The sequence below is a fragment of the Alosa alosa genome, chromosome 20 (genome assembly GCF_017589495.1).
Source record: "Alosa alosa isolate M-15738 ecotype Scorff River chromosome 20, AALO_Geno_1.1, whole genome shotgun sequence".
Classification (NCBI taxonomy): Eukaryota; Metazoa; Chordata; class Actinopteri; order Clupeiformes; family Clupeidae; genus Alosa; species Alosa alosa.
The window spans coordinates 292,501-314,712 of record NC_063208.1 but is presented as its reverse complement, the minus strand read 5'-3'; the positions used below and the strand labels follow the sequence as shown (position 1 = coordinate 314,712).

Sequence of the window (22,212 nt, the reverse complement as noted above, 5' to 3'; positions counted from 1 at the left end):
AATCATCAGCCAATCAAGGTGGTCACTTCAGTCAAGCTCGTGCATGAGTAATAACGTCATCCATAGCAACGAAGACTCACTCACTCTTAGACTGTTAGTCAAAGATTCTAGAGCACTCAGCTCCAGAATCTGTTCAGGAGTTGTCATTTTCCCTTACTAAGAGTAGCCTAGGTCTAAAATGCTTTGTGAATAACTTAATAAGAGAAACTCCTATAGCTAAAAATCTCAGATTGCTATTTAGGAGTAGCCTACTCCTAGTGGTAAGATAAAAGGCTTTGTGAATATGGTCCCTGGTGTCTAACCCAATGCATAGCCCATTTACACAAAATAATGGTCGAATATTAGGCTACTGATGATCATTGTTATTTAAGAACATGCAGAGCACCAAAAACATCTTGCTCGTAAAAATCATCATACCGCATTATTGTGTATGGTCTGTTATTTAACCTACTTACTCTAGGGCAAGCCAAACCACAGGCCTTTATTTTGGGCAAGCCTGCATTCGAGGCAGGTCTTCTGTTGAAGAATTTTATATGAAGCCTGAGCTAACAGTAATCCTCCTGCCCCCGATACCACAGCTGTGGATAGTGTGGAATGCAAGTAATAACACAATCCAATGTGTGTCTCAATTATCCCCCGCTGACCACCTCACACATTTCTCTAGATTTTGCAACGACCTTACATGACACAATGCCATAAAATGCCAGTGTTTAGGACACGAATAATGTTTGTAATGATACCAGTTAGGCCCTACGTTCAACAGTAACATAAGTGTAATGAGCTATTCATTGTCGAAGGTGCATGGTGAAGTGAAATTCTTACTTTGGAAAACAAACATTTGCCGATATCATTGGATAGGGACTATGCCTACTTGTTTATTTTTTACGTAGCCTACAATGGCCAGTTCAGACAAAGCCGAAATTACTCATTTTGAAACATTTGTATGGTTATATTGCTTGACTTAAATCCCAGAGAGTAGGCTACTGCACCCTACAGTGATGGGCCTAGCGGTCTTCTGGCGTTCAGTGTGGGATATAAACAAGCTGAGAATTTAAGCGGTGTCATCCGTCTGCCTGTCACAGCGTGGGGAGCTGAAGCTTGGGATACAGTTACTACAGTATCAGTATTTTATTTTACTTCTTATGGAATATTTTTTTGCCGCCAAGCGCGGCAGTTATCCAGTCCCCTGTCCAAGAGTTCGAGTCTGGGTTAAGCATATTTTGAAAATGCTGAATAGACCACAACCAATTTCAATTCTTCAACACGGTCACCGTTAGACTAGAGGAGAAAAATTGGAAAATATCTGGGCACAGTTCTTCCAGAGCTTCGTGCCAAGTAATAAGCGTTAGTCGAGATGTTTGTGTGTGTAATGGAACCGAGCGGAAGTTACCATTAACAAATGTGGGTGTGGCCAAAGAAGCAGAGACAGTAGTGAAGATGGACAGTAATTTATTATTCAGCTTGGCTTGAACAACCAAGCAGAAGAGTCCATAGAAAAATGCCCAGAAAAATGTTAATAATTTTCCAAAATTGCGATATTGAACCAGTATGAAAAATCTGCTTTAGCATCTAATCTTGCGAGATTGAACCAGTATGAAAGATCTGCTTTAGCTTCTAATCAAAATACAGCAGCATTGTAACAGTCATCGTACTCACAGTAGCCTACACATACCAGATAAGACAAGACTAACATCAGACTAGACAGAGGGGAACATATACCTGGTGGCCAGCACCGTTTAACATAGACAGGTAAACACTAATCAATTAACACACAATAGACAAGACAGACCCTGGGCCACAAGCATAAATATATATCATTTGTCACTAGCAGAATGAGCTAAATACATTGTTAAATAATAAACTTGGTTACATGTGGAAAGACTAATCGACTAAATGTGCATGTGTGCATGTACATGTTTATGTTATGTGTGTGTGTGTGTGTGTGTAAGCGTGCTTGTGTGTGTGCCTCATGTGATGTGCCTGTGCATGCAAGCGTACATATGTCTACTGTGTGAGTATGTGTCATAATGTATGATTACTGTTAACGTATGTATGTGCGTGTGTATCTGTTTGTGCACATGTGTGCACATGAAATGGGTTAACATGACCCTGGAGGCAAACACTCGGACAAAAATTGGTCATCCCTAGGCCCTACAGTTCTCAAGATATTCACAGAGAACTGTGTTCGCCTAACCCTCCTTTAGGGGGGTCCAGTCCAGCCAGGGGGCTGAATCCAGATCAGAACTAAAATCCACGTTTCAATGCTATCAATGTGGGGTTACATGCATAGTTCAATTACTATACCCCCAATGAAGACCCAGTACCCCCAAAGAGACAGAAATATCAGTTTTGGGGGGTCAGATATTTGAAGCTTGGGATACAGTTACTACAGTATCAGTATTTTATTTTACTTCTTATGGAATATATATTTTTTCACTTTTATAAAGGCTTTGTTTGATTGCTGTTGGAACAAATAGTAGTTGATTATAAATGCAACTTTCTGTTGCAACAATTCTGTGTGTTCTGGACTGCAGGTAACTTGTTAAGCCAGTGGTTCTCAAACTTTTTTTCTTTCATTCCCCACTTTGATCAAGGAGGCATTGACTGATGATAGTGGAGATAACGTGTTATCCCCGAGGCCTTTGCAAGTCAGCATCTCCGACGGTAGTCTACCCTATTAAAAATATACGTTTTCGATGTCCCAAACGGAGAGCCATACTTTATTGTTTTAATGATCTCTATGCTACTCACCAAAATGTAGGCATGGGAACATGATTAAGTATCAACTGTGGCGGTGTGTTAAATTATTATGATTACAAGCCAGTGGTTTTCAAACATTATGTGTGACTCGGACATCTATGCAACAGACTCATATCGTCCTGCATTCACAAAATGAGGACTGCTCAGATAACAGGTGTACCTCCAGTTATGCGGTTTTAGTCAAGTCATTTAAATGTGCTGGTGAAACAGTTTGTACTCTGGGCACAGTTCTTCAAAGCCGTGCCTAGTAATAAGCGTTGAGTTGAGATGTTTGTGTATTAATAATGGAACCGGCGGAAGTTACCGTATTATAAATAATAGGTGTGGCCAAAGAAGCAGGAACAGTAGTGAAGATGGACAGTAATTTATTATTCAGCAGCCCGAACAACCAAGCAGAAGAGTCCATAGAAAAATGCCCAGAAAAATGTTAATAATTTTCCAAAATTGCGATATTGAACCAGTATGAAAAATCTGCTTTAGCACATCTAATCTTCTTGAGATTGAACCAGTATGAAAAGATCTGCTTTAGCTTCTAATCAAAATACAGCAGCATTGTAACAGTCATCGTACTCACAGTAGCCTACATACCAGATAAGACAAGACTAACATCAGACTAGACGGGGAACATATGCCTGGTGGCCAGCACCCGTTTAGCATGAACAGGTAAACACTAATCGAATTAACACACAATAGACAAGACAGACCCTGGGCCACAAGCATAAATATATATCATTTGTCACTAGCAGAATGAGCTAAATACATTGTTAAATAATAAACTTGGTTACATGTGGAAAGACTAATCGACTAAATGTGCATGTGTGCATGTACATGTTTATGTTATGTGTGTGTGTGTGTGTGTGTGTGTGCGTGCTTGTGTGTGTGCCTGCGTATGTGCCTGTGCATGCAAGCGTACATATGTCTACTGTGTGAGTATGTGTCATACGTATGATTACTGTTAATGTATGTATGTGCGTGTGTATCTGTTTGTGCACATGTGTGCACATGAAATGGGTTAACATGACCCCTGGAGGCAAACATACGGACAGAAATTGGTCATCCTAGGCCCTACAGTTCTCAAGATATTCACAGAGAACTGTGTCTGCTAACCCTCCTTCGGGGGTCCAGTCCCATGAGGCTACAGATCAGAGCAACAGCGTTTCAATGCTATCAATGTGGGGTTACATGCATAGTTCAGTTACTATACCCCCAATGAAGACCCAGTACCCCCCAAAGAGACAGAAATATCAGTTTTGGGGGGGTCAGATATTTGAAGCTTGGGATACAGTTACTACAGTATCAGTATTTTATTTTACTTCTTATGGAATATATATTTTTCACTTTTATAAAGGCTTTGTTTGAATGCTGTTGGAACAAATAGTAGTTGATTATAAATGCAACTTTCTGTTGCAATATTCTGTGTGTTCTGGACTGCAGGTAACTTGTTAAGCCAGTGGTTCTCAAACTTTTCTTTCATTCCCACTTTGATCAAGGAGGCATTGACTGATGATAGTGGAGATAGCGTGTTATCGAGGCCTTTGCAAGTCAGCATCTCCGGCGGTAGTCTACCCTATTAAAATATCGTTTTAATCTCCCAAGCGAGCCATACTTTATTGTTTTAATGATCTCTATGCTACTCACCAAAATGTAGGCATGGGAACATGATTAAGTATCCAACTGTCGTGTGTTAAATTATTATGATTACAAGCCAGTGGTTTTCAAACATTATGTGTGACTCGGACATCTATGCAACAGACTCATATCGTCCTCGCATTCACAAAATGAGGACTGCTCAGATAACAGGTGTACCTCCAGTTATGCACGGTTTTAGTCAAGTCATTTAAATGTGCTGGTGAAACAGTTGTGTACTCTGGGCACAGTTCTTCCAGAGCTTCGTGCCAAGTAATAAGCATTGAGTTGAGATGTTTGTGTGAATGAAACGAAGCGTATAGGCCATAGTGTGACATGCGTAAACCAATGGTGTAGAGATGACGCCACAGGGTTTTAAGAGAGCCTACGTTTGTATGTAGGCAAATTATATTCACAATACTTAGGCCTACTAAAATAAATAGTATTTTATTTGTATTGGTTGTTTAGAGTAAAAAAAAATCGGTCTATCCAAAGATAGAACAAAGGAGTTTGTGGAACAGATGGTATAAGCAAAAGGTGCCCAGTGGGGAGCATTTCACACCTACATCTGCATTGAATAGATCAAAGCAAGCAAGAGAGAGTACACTTGCAATGTAAATGGAGCGAAGCCTCCATCTAGTCTAGGGCAAGAAAATGTCATAAAAATAATTCCCATCAAGCAGCAGTTTGTGACGTTGTTTATTAGTGTAACCTCATGTAGGAAAACTAGTATTGCCAGGCAATACTGGCAATACTGGTGACGGCGGCTAAGTATAAGTATGGAATGCCACTGGCTGATTGATGAACGCAACATTCTTTTCTAGAACATACCGAGAGCAGTGCACCGAGGGAGTGTCAGGGCGATATCTCATCAGCCAATCAATCGCTAGAATAATCTGATGACATCAAAGGAAGTGGTTTTTGAGATAACAGCCAAGTACAGTAAATATGAGCTCTGACAACCTGTCAGATGTCCTATCAGTGCTTTCATAAAGATGATATAAGTATAAGTATATATACTCTTTTGATCCCGTGAGGGAAATTTGGTCTCTGCATTTAACCCAATCGGTGTGGCTATGCCTCACACACACACACACACACACACACACACACACACACACACACACACACACACACACACACACACACACACACACGTATAGCCTATATCATTTAGTAATTTTGTAAAACATTTGTCGCTTTAAGAACAATTCACGTTTAGTTCTCAATTATCTTCTGCCAGCTCCGCTATGGCTAGTGCTGTAGCTATGGCTGTGCCCTCTCACAGTTTATAAATGGTCAGTAGAGGGAACTACTGTTGCCTTCATGTTTTCCTTTTAAAAGTTTCTTATAAGAAGGAGATATCAATTATCCACAATGACAAGCCAGCTGGAACCTGCCGCTCTCTCTCTCCCTCTCGTGAGCACTCAGACGCGTTCCCGATTAAATGGAGTAGCATAACGTTCAAGTTAGATCTGCTGCAAAGGACATAACATAACAAAGAGTAGGCATCATCTATTGTCTCTATGTAACATGATGTTTTGACATTGACATTGTAAACGTTCTCAAAGAAGAGTGAAAAGCAGTTTGCAGTAAAGCTAACCAATGTTGTCTCTATCGCAGGAAAAAAATAGCGAGCAGCCTGATAACCCAATTAAACGCTCGGTGGGCCGGATTAAAGTGCTTGGCGGGCTGGATCTGGCCCGCGGGTCGCAGTTTGGCCACCCCTGCTCTAGCGCCACCAACAGGCCAAAGTTGGACGTGCGTTCACGCATGTTACTTTGACCCGTTGACCCGATTGTCAAAAAAAGAGATATTCCGCCATGGTGGATTTTCCGCCATATTGGATTTTAAAGCTTCACAGGTCACAAATCAAAGTTGGACGTGCGTTCACGCATGTCTGTGACTCACAAAACTTCTTCTTATTCAAGCCTCACAAAAGTTATTCCTTTTTGTTTTCATATCTAAAACCGTTCGCCTGTAGCAGCCAATCGAAATCAGCGGCGAAGCCGCCAAACAGGAAGTGAGCTCATATCTCAGCAACCCTTTTATGTATCAAAACCAGACTTAGTACATGGACTCCAGACCCCATTGGGAGGATGCTCAACAATTTGGTGACCTTTGACCTCTAGGGGCCGCTGCAACTAACAAAAATGCATTTTGGCCTGTAGCTGTTGATGTGGTTGGAATTAAAACTTACTAGTGGTGTCTGGTAATACTGTGGGAGGTCCTTAGGCCAACACAGGCAAACTTTTGACATCAATGTAATTGATTCAACCGCCATATTGGATTTAATCAAAAACACTAAAAAGTTTTCACAGGTCACAAATTTCATCTGAATTTCCCCAAAATTGGCACAGACCATCTTCAGACCATGCCTTATCAGTGCTGAATTTTCTGGAAAGAGTGACAAAAGCAATAGCCCGTATCAGCGAGCCACTAAATAGGAAATGACCTTGTAACTCAGCCAATCTTGAGTTGTTTGGCATGGAACTTGCTGTGACTGCTTAATGCTATATGTCTGATGCAACAGCATTGAGTTACATGGCAAATCTGGACTGCTGAACTGTCTGCTTGACCCCCTCATTGTTGGTTGCGGCTACATTCCTATTTAAAACTTGTCTCCTCAAGTTACAAAGTGTAATAAGACCAACGGATTTGACATGAAACTATACTCTCATTCCAGCGTAATAATCAAGGAACACCATGGGCGCAGCACCACAATGATATCATGCAGCACCTGAAAATAGTCCCTGTAGGCTAACTTCCAGCAACAAGGTTGAGCTGCAGCAGATGAATTGGTTAGTGACTGGATTATTACAAAGATGAGCCCCACACACACACACACACACACACACACACACACACCACACACACACACACTACTCTTTCTCTACCCCTGCTGTTTTTTTACTTTCTCCTCAAACCTGCATCTCAATTTCTCGTCTCTTATTTATTGTCCTATCGGGCCTTACTCTTCCTCTCTTCCCCTCCCCTCTCTCTCTCCCTCTCTCTCTTCTCCTCCTCTCTCTCCCTCTCCCTCTCCCTCTCTCTCTCTCTTCCTCCTTTCTCTCTCCCTCTCTCTCTCCCTCTCCCTCTCTCTCCCTGCTTCTCTCTCTGTCTCTCTCTCTCCCTCTCTCCTGTTTTTCTCTCCCCTCTCCTCCCTCTTCCCCTCTCTCTCTCTCTCCCTCTCTCTCTCTCTCTGTCACTTTCACTCTCCCTTTCTACTGCCTTCCTCTTCTCTCTCCATCTTAATGGGCTCCCTCTGTCTCTCTCTTCAAAGCTCTCTCCTGCGCGCGCGCACACACACACACACACACACACTCCTGTACTGCCTGTCACAGCTTCATCATCGAGCTCCATCACTAGAATAACAACCTCCGCCACGGCAACCGCATCAGCAGCAGCAGTATTGGTTTGGGCTTCAAACACACACACACACACACACAGCACAGCACTGATGCTAAAAACACACTTGCACCTGCTCATTAGGAGCCCTAGGCTCCCAGTCTGACATCTGTGTGTGTGTGTGTGAGAGAAAGATAGACAGAGAAAGTGTGTGTGTTTGAGAGAGAGAGAAGGAGAGAGAGTGTGTGTTTGAGAGAGAGAGAAGCAGAGAAAGTGTGTGTGTTTGAGAGAGAGAGAAGCAGAGAAAGTGTGTGTGTTTGAGAGAGAGAGAAGGAGAGAGAGAGTGTGTGTGTTTGAGAGACAGAAAGCCTCAAACAGCAGCAGCAGTTAAAATATAGAGATTTGGAAACTAAGATGATTGTTTATCAGTCTGCAGGGGGAAGACATCTGCACAGTCTCTCCTCTCTTTCTCTCTCTCTCTCTCCCTCTCCTCTCTTCCTCCCTGTCTGTTTGCTTGACTCCAGAAGTGTGTGGGAGTGCAGGGAGATCATTATAGTTCATCAGGAAGGAAGAATGCCAGAGAGTGAGAGAGAGAGAGCAAGAAAGTGGGCATGTGTGTGTGTGTGTGTGTGTGTGTGAAAGCCTGAGTGACAGAGATAGATAGTGTGTGTGTGTAGAATAGAAAGAAAAGAACAGAATAGAACAGAACAGAACAGAATAGAACAGAATAGTAAGAATAAAAGAGTTTATAGAATAGAAAGCCTTTATTGTCACTATACACAGTACAATGAGATTTAAAGTGCACACATAATTAGCACAATATAAAAGTGCACACATAATTAGCACAATATAAAAGACTATACAATAACAAAAATATAAACACACAGTAAAAAACACAGACAAACATATATTATGAGCACAGACTTGTGCCCAAAGAGCGACTGAATAAGTAGTTTATGTCTGGTGGAGGAAGCCATCCCTGAGTCTGTTTGTTCTGGCCCGTATGGACCTGAAGTGTCTGCCAGAGGGCGACAGGTTAAAGAGATGGAAGCCCGGGGTGGGTGGTGTCCTTCAAGATGTTTCTGGCCCTGCTGAGGCAACGGAAGTTATAGATGGCAGTCAAGGAAGGCAGAGGGCAGCCGATGATCTTCTGTGCGGTGTTTGCCACATATACTACTATATATCTACTACAGGGGGGCAGCCGATGATCTTCTGTGCGGTGTTTGCCACATATACTACTATATATCTACTACAGGGGGCAGGGGTGGCTCTGTAATATATATATATATGCAGTCGCTTCCTGTCGGCCTCCGTGCAGCTGGAGTACCACACTGCCACAGCGGAGGGCAGCTCATGATCTTCTGTGCGGTGTTTGCCCTCTGCAGGGTTAACCCTAGGGACACACACACACACACTTTCATTTGCTCTGTCTAACCCGTCGCTTCCTGTCGGCCTCCTGCGGTGTTTGCCACCCTCTGCAGTCTCTTCCTGTTGGCCTCCGTGCAGCTGGAGTGCCACACTGCCACAGCGTAGGTCAGCAGGCTCTCGACGGTGGAACGGTAGAAGGTCACCAGCATCTGAGGGTTTAGTTGCTCCTTCCTGAGCACCCTCAGGAAGTGTAGCTGCTGCTGGGCCTTCTTGACCAGCGCTGTGGTGTTGACCGACCAGGAGAGGTCTGCAGAGATGTGGACGCCGAGGAATTTGAAGGACTCCACTTGCTCTACACATCCACCGTTGATGTACAGGGGGGCAGGGGTGGCTCTCTCTCTCTCTATATATATATATATATACTTATATCTACTACAGGGGGGCAGGGGTGGCTCCAGGAGTGGGTGGAGTCCAGGACAAGTTCCTTGGTCTTGGTGATGTTTAGTGCCAAGTGTTGATGTGTCTCAAAACCAGTTTCTCAAAGCACATAGATGCAGAGCCCCCCTCCTCTGTTCCTTCCGGAGTCACTGTTCCTGTCCTATCTAGTATAAGTCTAGTATAAGTATATATACTCTTTTGATCCTGTGAGGGAAATTTGGTCTTATTTGCATTTATTCCAATCCGTGAATTAGTGAAACACACTCAGCGAGGTGAAGCACACACTAATCCCGGCGCAGTGAGCTGCCTGCTACAGCGGCGCTCTGGGAGCAGTGAGGGGTTAGGTGCCTTGCTCAAGGGCACTTCAGCCATTCCTACTGGTCGGGGTCGGAAGTGCTAACCTGTAGGGCACTGCTGCCCCCAAAGTAGGATCTGTTTGCGTGCGGCCTGCTAGCTGCACCGTGGTATCAGGGATTTGTGTATGTAGCCATGTCTATGTGAAAATAAACACACAGCAATCGCGAACATAACGATTACCAGCCAGCTGTATTTCCACATCGCCCGTTTTGTGTACCATGGGTCTGGCGTTTGTAAGCTAGAGGCTCGGCAGCGGAGGTTTGAGTGGCTGTTTCCTTAGCCTAGCCAATAGCCCACGCTGCAGCCTAGCCAGTAGCCTAGCCCTTAGCCTAGCCAGTAGCCCACGCTGCAGCCTAGCCAGTAGCCCAGCCCTTAGCCTAGCCAGAAGCCCAGCCCTTAGCCTAGCCAGTAGCCCACCCTGCAGCCTAGCCAGTAGCCTAGCCAGAAGCCCACCCTGCAGCCTAGCCAGTAGCCCATCCTGCAGCCTAGCCTGTAGCCTAGCCCTGAGCCTAGCCAGTAGCCCAGCCCTTAGCCTAGCCAGTAGCCCAGCCCTTAGCCTAGCCAGTAGCCCACCCCGCAGCCTAGCCAGTAGCCCAGCCCTTAGCCTAGCCAGTAGCCCAGCCCTTAGCCTAGCCAGTAGCCCAGCCCTTAGCCCAGCCCTTAGCCTAGCCAGAAGCCCACCCTGCAGCCTAGCCAGTAGCCTAGCCCTTAGCCCAGCCCTTAGCCTAGCCAGAAGCCCACCCTGCAGCCTAGCCCTTAGCCTAGCCAGTAGCCCAGCCCTTAGCCTAGCCAGTAGCCCAGCCCTTAGCCTAGCCAGTAGCCCACCCCGCAGCCTCTCTTTTGTTTCTTCTCGCGTCGCCGCCTGAGTCGCCTGCGGAGATCCCGCTGGTCTCACTATCTCGTCCGGAATGTTGTGAGTGCGACGAAAGTCGCTGGAGATGGTCATCTTCAGTTGGAAACCAATGTCCAGTAAGGATTAGGGTTAGTCCAGATGTCCAGTAAGGGTTAGGGTTAGTCCAGATGTCCAGTAAGTCTAGACGGCTGTAGTGTTCAGTAGTGTAGGTAGATGAACGTACAACACACGATAAACACAAAAGAAGGCACAAATAGGCAGAACTGTGAGTATGCCGCCATCTTGCCACATCAGCACATGAGTGTGTGTGTGTGTGTGTGTGTTCCCCTACTGAATGAGTACATTATTGTATATCAGGGCTGGTCAAGGTCATTGAGTTATTTCCCTGGAACACAAACACACACAGCTACACACACGCCTACCTTTTCACTCTGAATAACAGCTGAACTCACTCTGTGTGTGTGTGTGTGTGTGTGGGTGTGTGTGTGTGTGTGTGTGTGTGTAATCTTGTGGCAAGTGTGTGTGTGTGGCGATGTGTGTTTGTGCGCGTGTGTGTGTGTGTGTGTGTGTGTGCGTGCGTGCGTGCGTGTGCGGCGTGTGGGTGGTGTGTGGGTGCACGTGTGTGTGTCCTGCAGAACTCCAGTGCTGACCACCGTGTGCGTTTGGATCTGGGGTTGTGGGACAAGTTCAGCGAGCTGGCCACCAAGTGCATTATCAAGATCGTGGAGTTTGCCAAGCGCGTGCCCGGCTTCACCGGCCTCACCATCGCTGACCAGATTACACTCCTCAAAGCAGCCTGCCTTGACATCCTGGTGAGTGTGTCTGTGCTTGTATATATATATATATATATATGTGTGTGTGTGTGTGTGTGTGTGTGTATGTATGCGTGTATATGTGCGAGTGTCTGTGTGCTTGCGTGTGCATGTGTGTGTGCTTGTATATGTGTGTGTGTGTGTGTGTGCATATGTGTGTTCGAGAACCTACTGGTCCTCCTCTTTACAGAGTACAGGGGAACCTACTGGTCTTTACAGAGTACAGGGGAACCTACTGGTCCTGCTGTGAGTGCAGTGGAGCTGTATTCTATATTCTATACTGTATGTATATAGTGGAGCAGCCTATGCTGAGCTATATAGTATGTATTCTATATTCTATATGATGTATAGCCGGTCTTGTCTAATGGCGACGTGGATGGCAGCAATCCTTTGTAGCTCTGTGTCTTTGTGTGTGTTTCGTTTTTTGTTTACTTTCTTCACTTCGTAACTGGATTACACACTTTTAGGAGTGTTTATTCTATCCTATGCATATGGATCAGTTAATAAAATGTTCTGGCAGCAACAAACTTGTTTATACAAGGAATCAGCTGCTCGCACTACGAAGGAATGCCGGTGGTGTTCACGTTAACATCACTGAGGAATTCTGGTGCTTTCGGGGCTGTAGAGCGGGACTTAAAGTGAGGACGAGGCGTCGGGAGAAGAAGTGGAGATACAAGCCCTCAATTCCATCGGGAGTGATGGGGAACGTGAACTCACTGGGAGTGATGGGGAACGTGAACTCATTGGGAGTGATGGGGAACGTGAACTCACTGGGAGTGATGGGGAACGTGAACTCATTGGGAGTGATGGGGAACGTGAACTCACTGGGAGTGATGGGGAACGTGAACTCATTGACGAACTCACTGAAGACTGACAAACTGGCTGTCCTTGTAAGCAATCAGAAGCTTTACAGGGAATGTAGCCTGATATGCCTCATGGAGACGTGGCTAACTAGCTGCATTCCTACTGCTAACGTTGAGCTACCTGGCTTCAGTGTGGCTCGTTTGGACAGAAACAATAAACTTTCTGGCAAAAAGAAGGGAGGTGGACTGGTGCTATAAACAACAGATGGTGCAATCCCGGACATGTTACAGTGAAGGAGTTACTTGCGGTTAGTCTCCGACCATATTACATGGCGAGGGAGCTCTCGCACGCCATTGTTGTCTGTGTTTACGTTCCGCCACGAGCCCTCCCGGACACAGCGTGTGACGTCATTCATTCTACAATTGCAAGGCTTCAAACTCAACACACAGATGCTTTTTTTGCGATCTCTGGCAACTTCAACCACATAACACTGGATTCCACCCTCACTAATTTCTACCAGTTTTTTGATTGCCCAACTAGGAAAAACAGGACAATAGACCTCATGTATGCAAATGTGAGGGATGCATACAGAGCCACCCCCTCCCCCCACTTGGGAAGTCAGACCACAACCTCATTCATCTTTAGCCAATGTACAAACCAAAAGTACAGAGGCTAGCGGCTACCACACGCACCTTCAGGAAGTGGACACCAGAAGAAGATGAGGCTTTGACGAGAACTGTACGCTGCTTTCCAAATAACAAGCCTTGGATAACCAGTAATGTCAAGACCCTTCTCAATAGGAAAAAGATGGCGTTCAGAGAGGGGGACATGGCAGAGCTGAGGCGCGTACAGGGGGAACTCAAGAATAAGCTGAAAGAGGCTAAGGAGGACTACAGAAGGAAGGTGGAACAGAAGCTGCAAAATAACAACATGAAGGAGGGAGGGAGGGAGTTCTGGACAGGGCGAACTAGTTGAACCACTTCTACAACAGGTTCAACTGCCCTGCTCCAGCTCCAAAAGCAGTGGTCTGTCCATCACCCCCTGCTGACTCAGACACTGCTCTTGCTTGTTGGCCTGCCCAACTCACACCTCCCCCCTCACTCTCAGTGCAACACATACCTCCACCATCAAAGGCTGATGCTCCCCTCCCCCACAAGGTGACCATGCAAACAATGCAACTACACTGATTCTGGTCACCAGACGCACCCCTCACCTCCACCCCCCCATCATCACGGCAGATCAGGTCAAAGGACCGCTGAAAAAACTCCGCCACAGGAAGGCAGCGGGGCCTGACAGTGTCCAAGGCTGCTTAGGGCCTGTGCTGCTGAACTGGGGGAGCCACTGAAGCACGTCTTCAACATGAGTCTCCGTCTAGGAAGAGACATCATGTCTCATCCCCGTCCCCAAGAAGCCACACCCCAGTGAGCTTAACAACTTCAGGCCGGTCGCTCTAACATCACACATGCTGAAGACCATGGAGCGACTGGTTTTGGGGATACTCAGACCCCAGGTACGCCATGCACTAGACCCGCTACAGTTTGCATATGAGGAGATAAGTGGGGCGATATTCTCTCCTGGACAAGGGGAAAAGTGCTGTGAGAATTCTCACCTCCAGTGGACAGATGGGGGGAAAAGTGCTGATTGAGAAGTTCATGTTCTTCAGCAGCTCTGGGCTCCACAAGGAGCAGTGCTCTCTCCAGTCCTGTTCACTGTGTTTTTTAACACCATATTGTTGTTTGTTGTGTAGTCTGAGGGGGTGTGGGTTTGTGGATGTAGTCTGAGGGGGGTGTGTGGTTGTTTGTGGTTGTTTGATTGCAGACTACCTGACAGATTTGTTGTTTGTTGTGTAGTCAGTTGGTTGCTTGTTGATATCAGACTGAAGAACTGGGGACGTTAGTGGGTTGCTGGGGCGATGGGTTTTTATTGGTTCTGTTAGATCATGGATTTTTATTGGTTGCAGTTCCTCGATGGAGCTGTAGGTGGGTTCCACATTGGTTGCTGAGTTGGTTGCTGGGGCAGTGCTGTGTCTGGCTCCAGTCCTGTTCAGGCTGTGTTTGTTGTGTAGTCTGTATATGTGTGTGTGTGTGTGGGAGGGGTCATGTGGTTGTTTATTGTTGTTTGTTGTGTAGTCTGTGTAGCTCAACTGGGATAATCGGTTGTCTTTCAAATGTTTGCCAAATAGGACAACATCAATGAGTCCCATTTGTTTTCAAGTAGCAGGGAATTCAAGCCAAACCGTTGCAACTCAATCAATCATTAAGTTAAACCGTTGCAACTCATCAATCATTATGTTAAGCTCGCCTAACGTCTCTATACACGATATGATTGGCCCTATCGAAGTTTAATTTTTCCAGTTCGCAAGCCAATGGAGAAGGAAGGAGGGGAATCATTTTTCCAGAATAGAAGTATACATTTCTTTGCAAAATAAGTGATCAAAATGAGTATCCTGCATTTTTTGTGATCTAACTGTAAATTAGTTGTGTCATTTAATAAATATAAACTGCTTCTCAAATCAAATTGTATTTCCATGACAGACTGAGTGAAGGAATGGCTTGAGCTCCTATAGATTTTTAAAAGACTGCAGTCCCAAAACATATGCATGAAAGTCCCCTCCACCTTTTTACATATCTGACATGCTGCTGAGATATCTTTTGATATTTTATGCATTTTTGATGGAGTTAGGTAGGTTTTGTGGATGAATGAGTTTTTCTAAATCATGTTTTGACCTCAGCCCTCTATGTTTGGCAATATTTTTGAGGTGGTAAAAAGCTGATTTAGTTGAAATTTAGCTGTTGAAATTTAGATAACTGTCAATTAATGCACCAAGATTTTTACCAGTATCCTTTGCCTTCAACCCTTTTGTGTCAAGGAGAGTGGCAACCCTAAGTCTTTCCTCCGTTTTACCAAATATAATTAGTTCAGTTTTTTATTTGTTCAGCTGAAGAACATTTTGAGACATCCAGGTGTTGATTGGTTCTATACACTGACACATAGATTCAAGGGGACCATAGTCGTTTGGTGACAGGTAAATTTGGTAAATTTGTGTGTCATCTGCATAGCTATGATATGAAATCAAATTATTTTGGAAGATTTGTCCAAGTGGAAGCATATAGAGATTGAATAATAGTAGCCCCAAGATTGATCCCTGGGGAACACCACAGGTCAAGGACGTTTGTGTTGAGGTACAGTTTCCGATGGCAACAAAGAAGCTCCTTTCTTGTAGATATGATTTGAGCCAGTTGATAACTATGCCTGTAAATCCAACCCAGTGTTCTAGTTTGTGTAGTAAAATATTGTGATCAACAGTGTCAAATGCTGCACTAAGGTCCAGTAGCACTAGGACCGATGTTTTACCTGAATCTGTGTTGAGGCGTATGTCATTGGAAACTTTAATGAGAGCTGTTTCAGTGTTGTGATTTGCCCGAAAACTAGCCTAAAATAAGCAAAATACCTAAATTTGATGTTAGGAAGGTGGGTAGTTGATTAAAGACTACTTTTTCAATAATGTTGCCAATAAAAGGTAGATTAGTCATTAGTTAGTAAAAGGTAGATTAGTCATTAGTTAGATTAGATTAGTCATTAGTTAGATTAGATTCGATTAGTCATTAGTTAGTCATTAGTTAGTGGTGCACTGTGTCCCGCTCTCCCAGTCAGTATTAAGCACACAAACACACACACACACACACTAATACCTGCAACGCAGTTTAACTTAATTAAGAATGCACTCGCTATCGCAACATTTTGAACGGCAGATTTTTTTTATACAGGTGAATATTTAGTGTTTTATTTGTAGCTGATATAAACGGCCTGATTGTAAATAGGAAAGCAAAGAAGAGGCAGTGCTGTAGGAGGAGCCTGATTCCCCGCACCCTGCTTATGACAGGGTAAAGCACACCACGGCAACATGCGTCTCCACGGCGACATGCGTCTCCAGGGCTTGAGGAGGAGGATTCCTATTTCCTAGTAGGCCATCTCAAATAGGAGAAAAAAGTCATCTTTGCTCACACACTGTTACTAACTCAATTTGGGACCTTACAGTCGGAATTGTCATTTGTTTATTCAAAGTCTTAAGTCCAAAATAGCCTGGGCTATTCCAATTGTCAGTTTATTGCACATCATTTTTTTGTTTGTTGTCGTTTTCAATAGACACCAAGCATGTCCGATAAACATTCTCAGGTTTATCTTGGCTTCAAGAAGAAATGGGAATCACATTTCACCTGAAAATCATCCTACTGTGAATATGCAAGCCACAAAGTGAAACCGTACGCTATCCATTGTGATTTTCGGAAGTGAAGTGGAGTTATGAATGTATCTTGCAGCAAGACGCTGCGCCATCTGGTGGACAAACTATGTCACGCCAATACTGGAAATGCAGAATGTGAGTGTGTGTACATGTGTCATGTGCGTGTGTGTATGCATGCATGTGAGTGTGCACATGTGTGTTTATGTGTGTGTAAGTGTGTGTGTGTGTGTGTGTACCCCATGGATGAGATTCCACGAAACTTGGCATACTCCCAGAGGTTGTTAATCATGCACATGAAATTTTATGCAGTTCAGAACATCAACTGAAAATAGGGGCGATTAAAGCAAAATAATATTGCATTTTCATTTTTTACCAAAAAATGGGGTGCAAATCACAAATGAGTGATTATGGGCTAGGTTGATGTGGGCCCTTGAGACCAACATACCATAACATTTTATTCATCCTCGGTGCCACAGTTCAGGTAGTTATTTAGGAAAAACTGAATTTTTTGGGTTTCGGGGGGCCCAGCGCGGGGGGGAGTGGCCCCCGGGGACCAAACCAAATTTTTCCGGAAAAGTCTAGTGGGGCTACATGCACCAAATTTCATGTCCCCCGGTGTTTCGGTGTCCGGGTATCGTTGACCGAAACAATTCAGGAAGTAGATATGCAAGCAAGCTATGCTAGCGGCGGTCATAATAAGTTAGGAAGTTACTCACGGAACACTACCCTGCTGAAAAAAACAGACTGACCAGGTAAATGTGGTTTGCTGGTTGACCAGCTTGTTAGGAAGTTTAGGTAGTTACACACGGAACACTACCCTGCTGACCAGCTAAAGGTGGTTTGCTGGTTGACCAGCTTGTTAGGAAGTTAGGTAGTTACACACAGAACACTACCCTGCTGACCAGCTAAAGGTGGTTTGTTGGTTGACCAGCTTGTTAGGAGGTTTAGGTAGTTACACACGGAACACTACGACCGGAAACCGGTCACTCATGTTAGAACACACTTTTGAGTTCCCTTTAATACGTTCTTTTTTCTCTCTCTCTCTCTCTCTCTCTCACACACACACACACAATAGTCACCTTCACACATATGCACAAAGCTCAACTAAACCTCTTTAAATATGATGCTTTGAGCTCCTTGTTCATATTCACTCTCTCTCATTGTCATTCTCACACACACACACACACACACACACACACACACACACACACACACACACAAAGGCTAGCCACAAATCCTCACCGGGCCACTGGCTGTCTGGTTTGATGGGCCATGCCTTCAGTGTTGGGATGGTGAGGTGGATACGGGCACAAAGGCAGGATCAAACAGTACCCACGTGTGTGTGTGTGTGTGTGTGTGTGTGTGTGTGTGTGTGCGCACTCCGCTGCTGCAGACATGTTTTATTCTTTTTCATCCTCAGTACGTTGCTGCCATTCACTGTCAGTTCTAGCCCCCTCACTCAGCATCAAAGCAGCTACACACACACACATTTTATTCTATAAAACCTGTATAATTTGAAATGATTCATAACAGGCATCATTTTATTCTATAAAACCTGTATAATTTGAACATATTTTCTGTTTATCATAAAAATTATATATAGATATATTTATTTAAATTAAAAATAAATATGGGGGCATACGTTTATTATTTTAGTTTATTTACTAGTTTATTTACTAGTGTAATTGAAGAAAAAAAATTGTCTGGAAATTTGCGTATCTGAAATGTCAGGGCGGTGTAACTGCATTCATAGAACGTTTATTTTGAATGGATGAACTTAATAGCAAAGTCAAAATGTTATATAGGTGTCCAAGAAGATGCCAGTGTAAATTGAAATTAGTAGCAAAAGTCAGGTGGTGCAATCACATCATCAGTGGTGCAAACAGGTAAAATACTAATACTAAAGTGAATAAATGGTTGAAAATGTGTTGTACCTAATTATTCTTTCAAACAATATACTTTTTTGATTTGTAAAGTACTTAATACCAAGGTCAACTACAAAATAATAATGTGTTAAGCACTGTAGACACTATCAGGTATACTATACAAAAAACATGTTTTGGGTGGTGAAATTGCAAGTACAGTCTAAAAATGTATTGTATGTAAATGTTGTGCAGCCATTAATACTTGTTTAAACAGTCTTCCAACTTCAAACAAATGCATTCCGACCATTTTTAAAGATGATTTTGAAACACGTTTTTAAAAGCCTTATTTGTCAATGACCCACACACAGACACGCACGCACACAGACACACACACACACACACACACACACGCACAGACACACACATACGCATGCATGCACACTCTCTCTCACACACACACTCACACACATACATACGCATGCACGCACACTCTCTCTCACATACACACTCACACACACACATACGCATGCACGCACACTCTCTCTAACACACACACACTCACATATACACACACGCATGCTGACCCTCTGTGTTGTGTCCAGATTCTGCGGATCTGCACGCGCTACACGCCGGCTCAGGACACCATGACGTTCTCAGACGGCCTGACGCTGAACCGCACGCAGATGCACAACGCCGGCTTCGGCCCGCTCACGGACCTGGTCTTCGCCTTCGCCAACCAGCTGCTGCCCATCGAGATGGACGACACGGAGACCGGGCTCCTCAGCGCCATCTGCCTCATCTCCGGAGGTGAGCAGAACATGCCGGAACCGCTTAGAACCCTGCAGAACCCTCTCTGGCTCTAGAGAACTAGGATCAGTGCATAGGCATCGTAGTGTGTGTGTGTGAGAAAGTAAATTAACTCTGTAAAATCAGATGACATTCGGTTGTTATTAGTAGAGGCTCTGTGGCTTTGCTATTTAGAAACCAAAAACAAATCATTTGACCCATAGTTTTAGCAATACCAATTGAGCAATTCATTTTAGTAATAATAATTTCTAGAGCAATATAGATCATCCCCTCCATTCCCACAGTGTGTGTGTGTGTGTGTGTGTATGTGTGCGTGTATGTAATGACTCATTGTTTGGCAGGTTAGTTTTGCCTCCACAGGAAATTAGACTTTGTGTCTCTCCACGGGCTGGCCTAGACATGAGCTCTCCTGCCCCCCCACACACACACACACACACATAGTACAGGACATATGAACACATCTTCTGTTTGTCTGTCTCACACATTTTTTCAAACACTCAAACTAGATTACACAACATTTCTTCACACACACTACACACACACACACGCTCGCTCGCTTGCTGGCGTGTGTGTGTGTGCGTTTGCTGTCAGATATTACTGGCTGTTGCATAATCCAACCAGGGAGTGTCTCACAGGAAACAGTAACCCCTAACACACGCACATTGACACACCCCCGCCCCCCCACACACATCCTGTCACTGACACATATGTAAGGCCACCACACACACACACACACACAGACACACACACACCCCTCTAAATATCCCTTCCCCACAATCATTCTTCCCCACAATCCCTCTGCAGCACTGCCAACTGCTGGCCTGGGGAAGAATGGCTTGTTGGGGGATATTTAGAGGGGTGTGTGTGTATATGTGTGTGTATGTGTGTGTGTTTATTTGGTGTGAGGCCTGGCTGGAGAGAGAGAGGGGAGCAGACTCCATAATTACTGCCCCCTGCTGGCCTGGAGAAGTGTCACAGCTAAAACTGACTCCATAACCACTGCTGAATGCTACTGCTGCATTCTTTTTCATTTGATTTTTGTAACTAGTGATGCCATCGTGTCCTGGTGGGGACGAAGGAAACCAAACACACACACACACACTAGAGTGTGGTGGCTACGACCCGAGCCCGACGGGACCCGACAGGTTGGGTTCGGACAAATATTTAGAAATTGTAGTCGGGTTCGGTTCGGGTTCGGACACATGGGGGCGATATGCATTGGAAGCTTTATATTTAAAATAGCTTATTATGTTGGGTAACCAACAGGTCTGCTTTACATGATGCAAACGTTTGTTTTTTTGAGAATAAGATAAAATGTAAAAAACACCTAACAGCTTTCTTACTGTGTGCAAGATTTGTTTATGTAGCCGTGACAACGCATGTGCATTTCAGGCGGCACATCTTGGGTGATGTTAAAAAAAAGTTGTTAGCCTATCAGGAGATTTTAGGACCAAAGAAAACTAAGCGAATTAAGTCTAGGCCTACTATGTGAAGGTAGTCCTATTTGCGTTGCATACTGTGGTAAAGACATAGGCTACCGGTAGGCTATAAGGTCGTCTCATTCAACTGGAGGAGGATTTCCTCGAGTTGCCCCAATTAACGTCGATGCTGCATATGGAACAGTGACAGAGGGACTGTAGTTTCAAAGGCTGTTACAGTTAATTTCAAGACTTTGTCAGTGGTAAGACTAGAATTCTACTTGCTTGGGCGTCTTGTTAATGTGCGCTGTGTGTGACCTCCGTGTGTGCTCGCTCATCTGATTCTGTAGACAAGAATTCCATTTGTTTGTTCTGTTTAATGGGCTAAAGAAAGACAGGCTATCCACAAACGTGAGCGTTTAATCACTAGCATGGGAATAACTGAGGCATCATCTGCGTCGGGCTCGGGTCGGGTTCGGACATAAAAATGGAAATGCCTGTCGGGTTCACTCTCTCGGCAACTCTGTCGGACATGGGCCGGGTTCGGACCGAAATTTGCAGCCCGAACCGCACTCTAACACACACACACACACGCACACACAAACTAGTGATGCCATCGTGTCCTGGTCCAAACATCTTTTATATTGCTTCCAATAGCCCCAACTGGAATCCATGCATTTCCACGGAATTATTTTTGGAATCTGATCCCTTATCATACCTGTTCGTTCGTACTCATCGCTCGACTTATCGTGACTAAATTCAAGATGCCGTCGAACGGTAAAATTCCTTAAGGTACTGTCTGTATAAATCGTCTTGTAAATAAACTACCAGTGCTTTTTCAAAGTTCTCAATGTCTCGTTTTAAATGTCAAGGCCCTCGGAAGTCTACCAATGAAGTATGGAGCTACTTTGAGCCTCGTAAATGGTGTAAAACAGTGATTTATTTGCATGGCTAGGCCGATGCCCGAGGCACCACAACGAAACACTGTTGGTAGCATTGGCTAACTAGCGCAATATTTCTGAGTGCAGGGGACAAGCCGAGGTGAGCTATGAGACATACGTTCACACTCGGTATCATGTTTCAACACACTTTAGGTCAAAATCACACCGGAATTATCCTTTAAAATGTAGGGTCTGGGCACTCACCGTTCGCAGTGCTCAGTCCGAGGGAATGGGTATAATCGGTTGTCTTTCAAATTCCCTCTGCACGCAATAGGACAGCGCTGAGTCCCATGCGTTTTCCCACCAGCGGAGCTAGTTGGCTAGTTCAAACTTTTGCCAACTTAAAACAAGCTTAACTCGTGTCACACTGTTGGCCAACAGTTGGCAACATCTATCTTCTTTGTATTCAAGTAGCAGGGAATTCAAGCCAAACCGTTGCAACTCTGCCATCAATCATTATGTTAAGCCCGCCTCTATACACCGCCTCTATAACGACTCTATACACGATTTGATTGGCCTGATAGAAGTTTAATTTTTCGAGCTCACAAGCCAACGGAGAGTTGCTAGACTAG

At 44.5% G+C, this 22,212-nt stretch overlaps 1 protein-coding gene across 2 annotated transcripts in view; it reads left to right on the top strand.

Annotated features, from left to right (window-relative positions):
* The window catches only part of LOC125284791 (retinoic acid receptor alpha-A-like), a 197,434-nt gene that overhangs the window by 167,073 nt on the left and 8,149 nt on the right, over window positions 1-22,212 (top strand). For both annotated transcript variants that reach the window (XR_007191935.1, XM_048228913.1), the window contains exons 5-6: window positions 11,386-11,562; window positions 19,077-19,281. Coding sequence is in view for 1 of the 2 variants with exons in the window: in XM_048228913.1 (XP_048084870.1) it covers window positions 11,386-11,562; window positions 19,077-19,281 (382 nt within the window). In the remaining variant the exon portion in view is untranslated. The remainder of the gene's footprint in view (window positions 1-11,385; window positions 11,563-19,076; window positions 19,282-22,212) is intronic.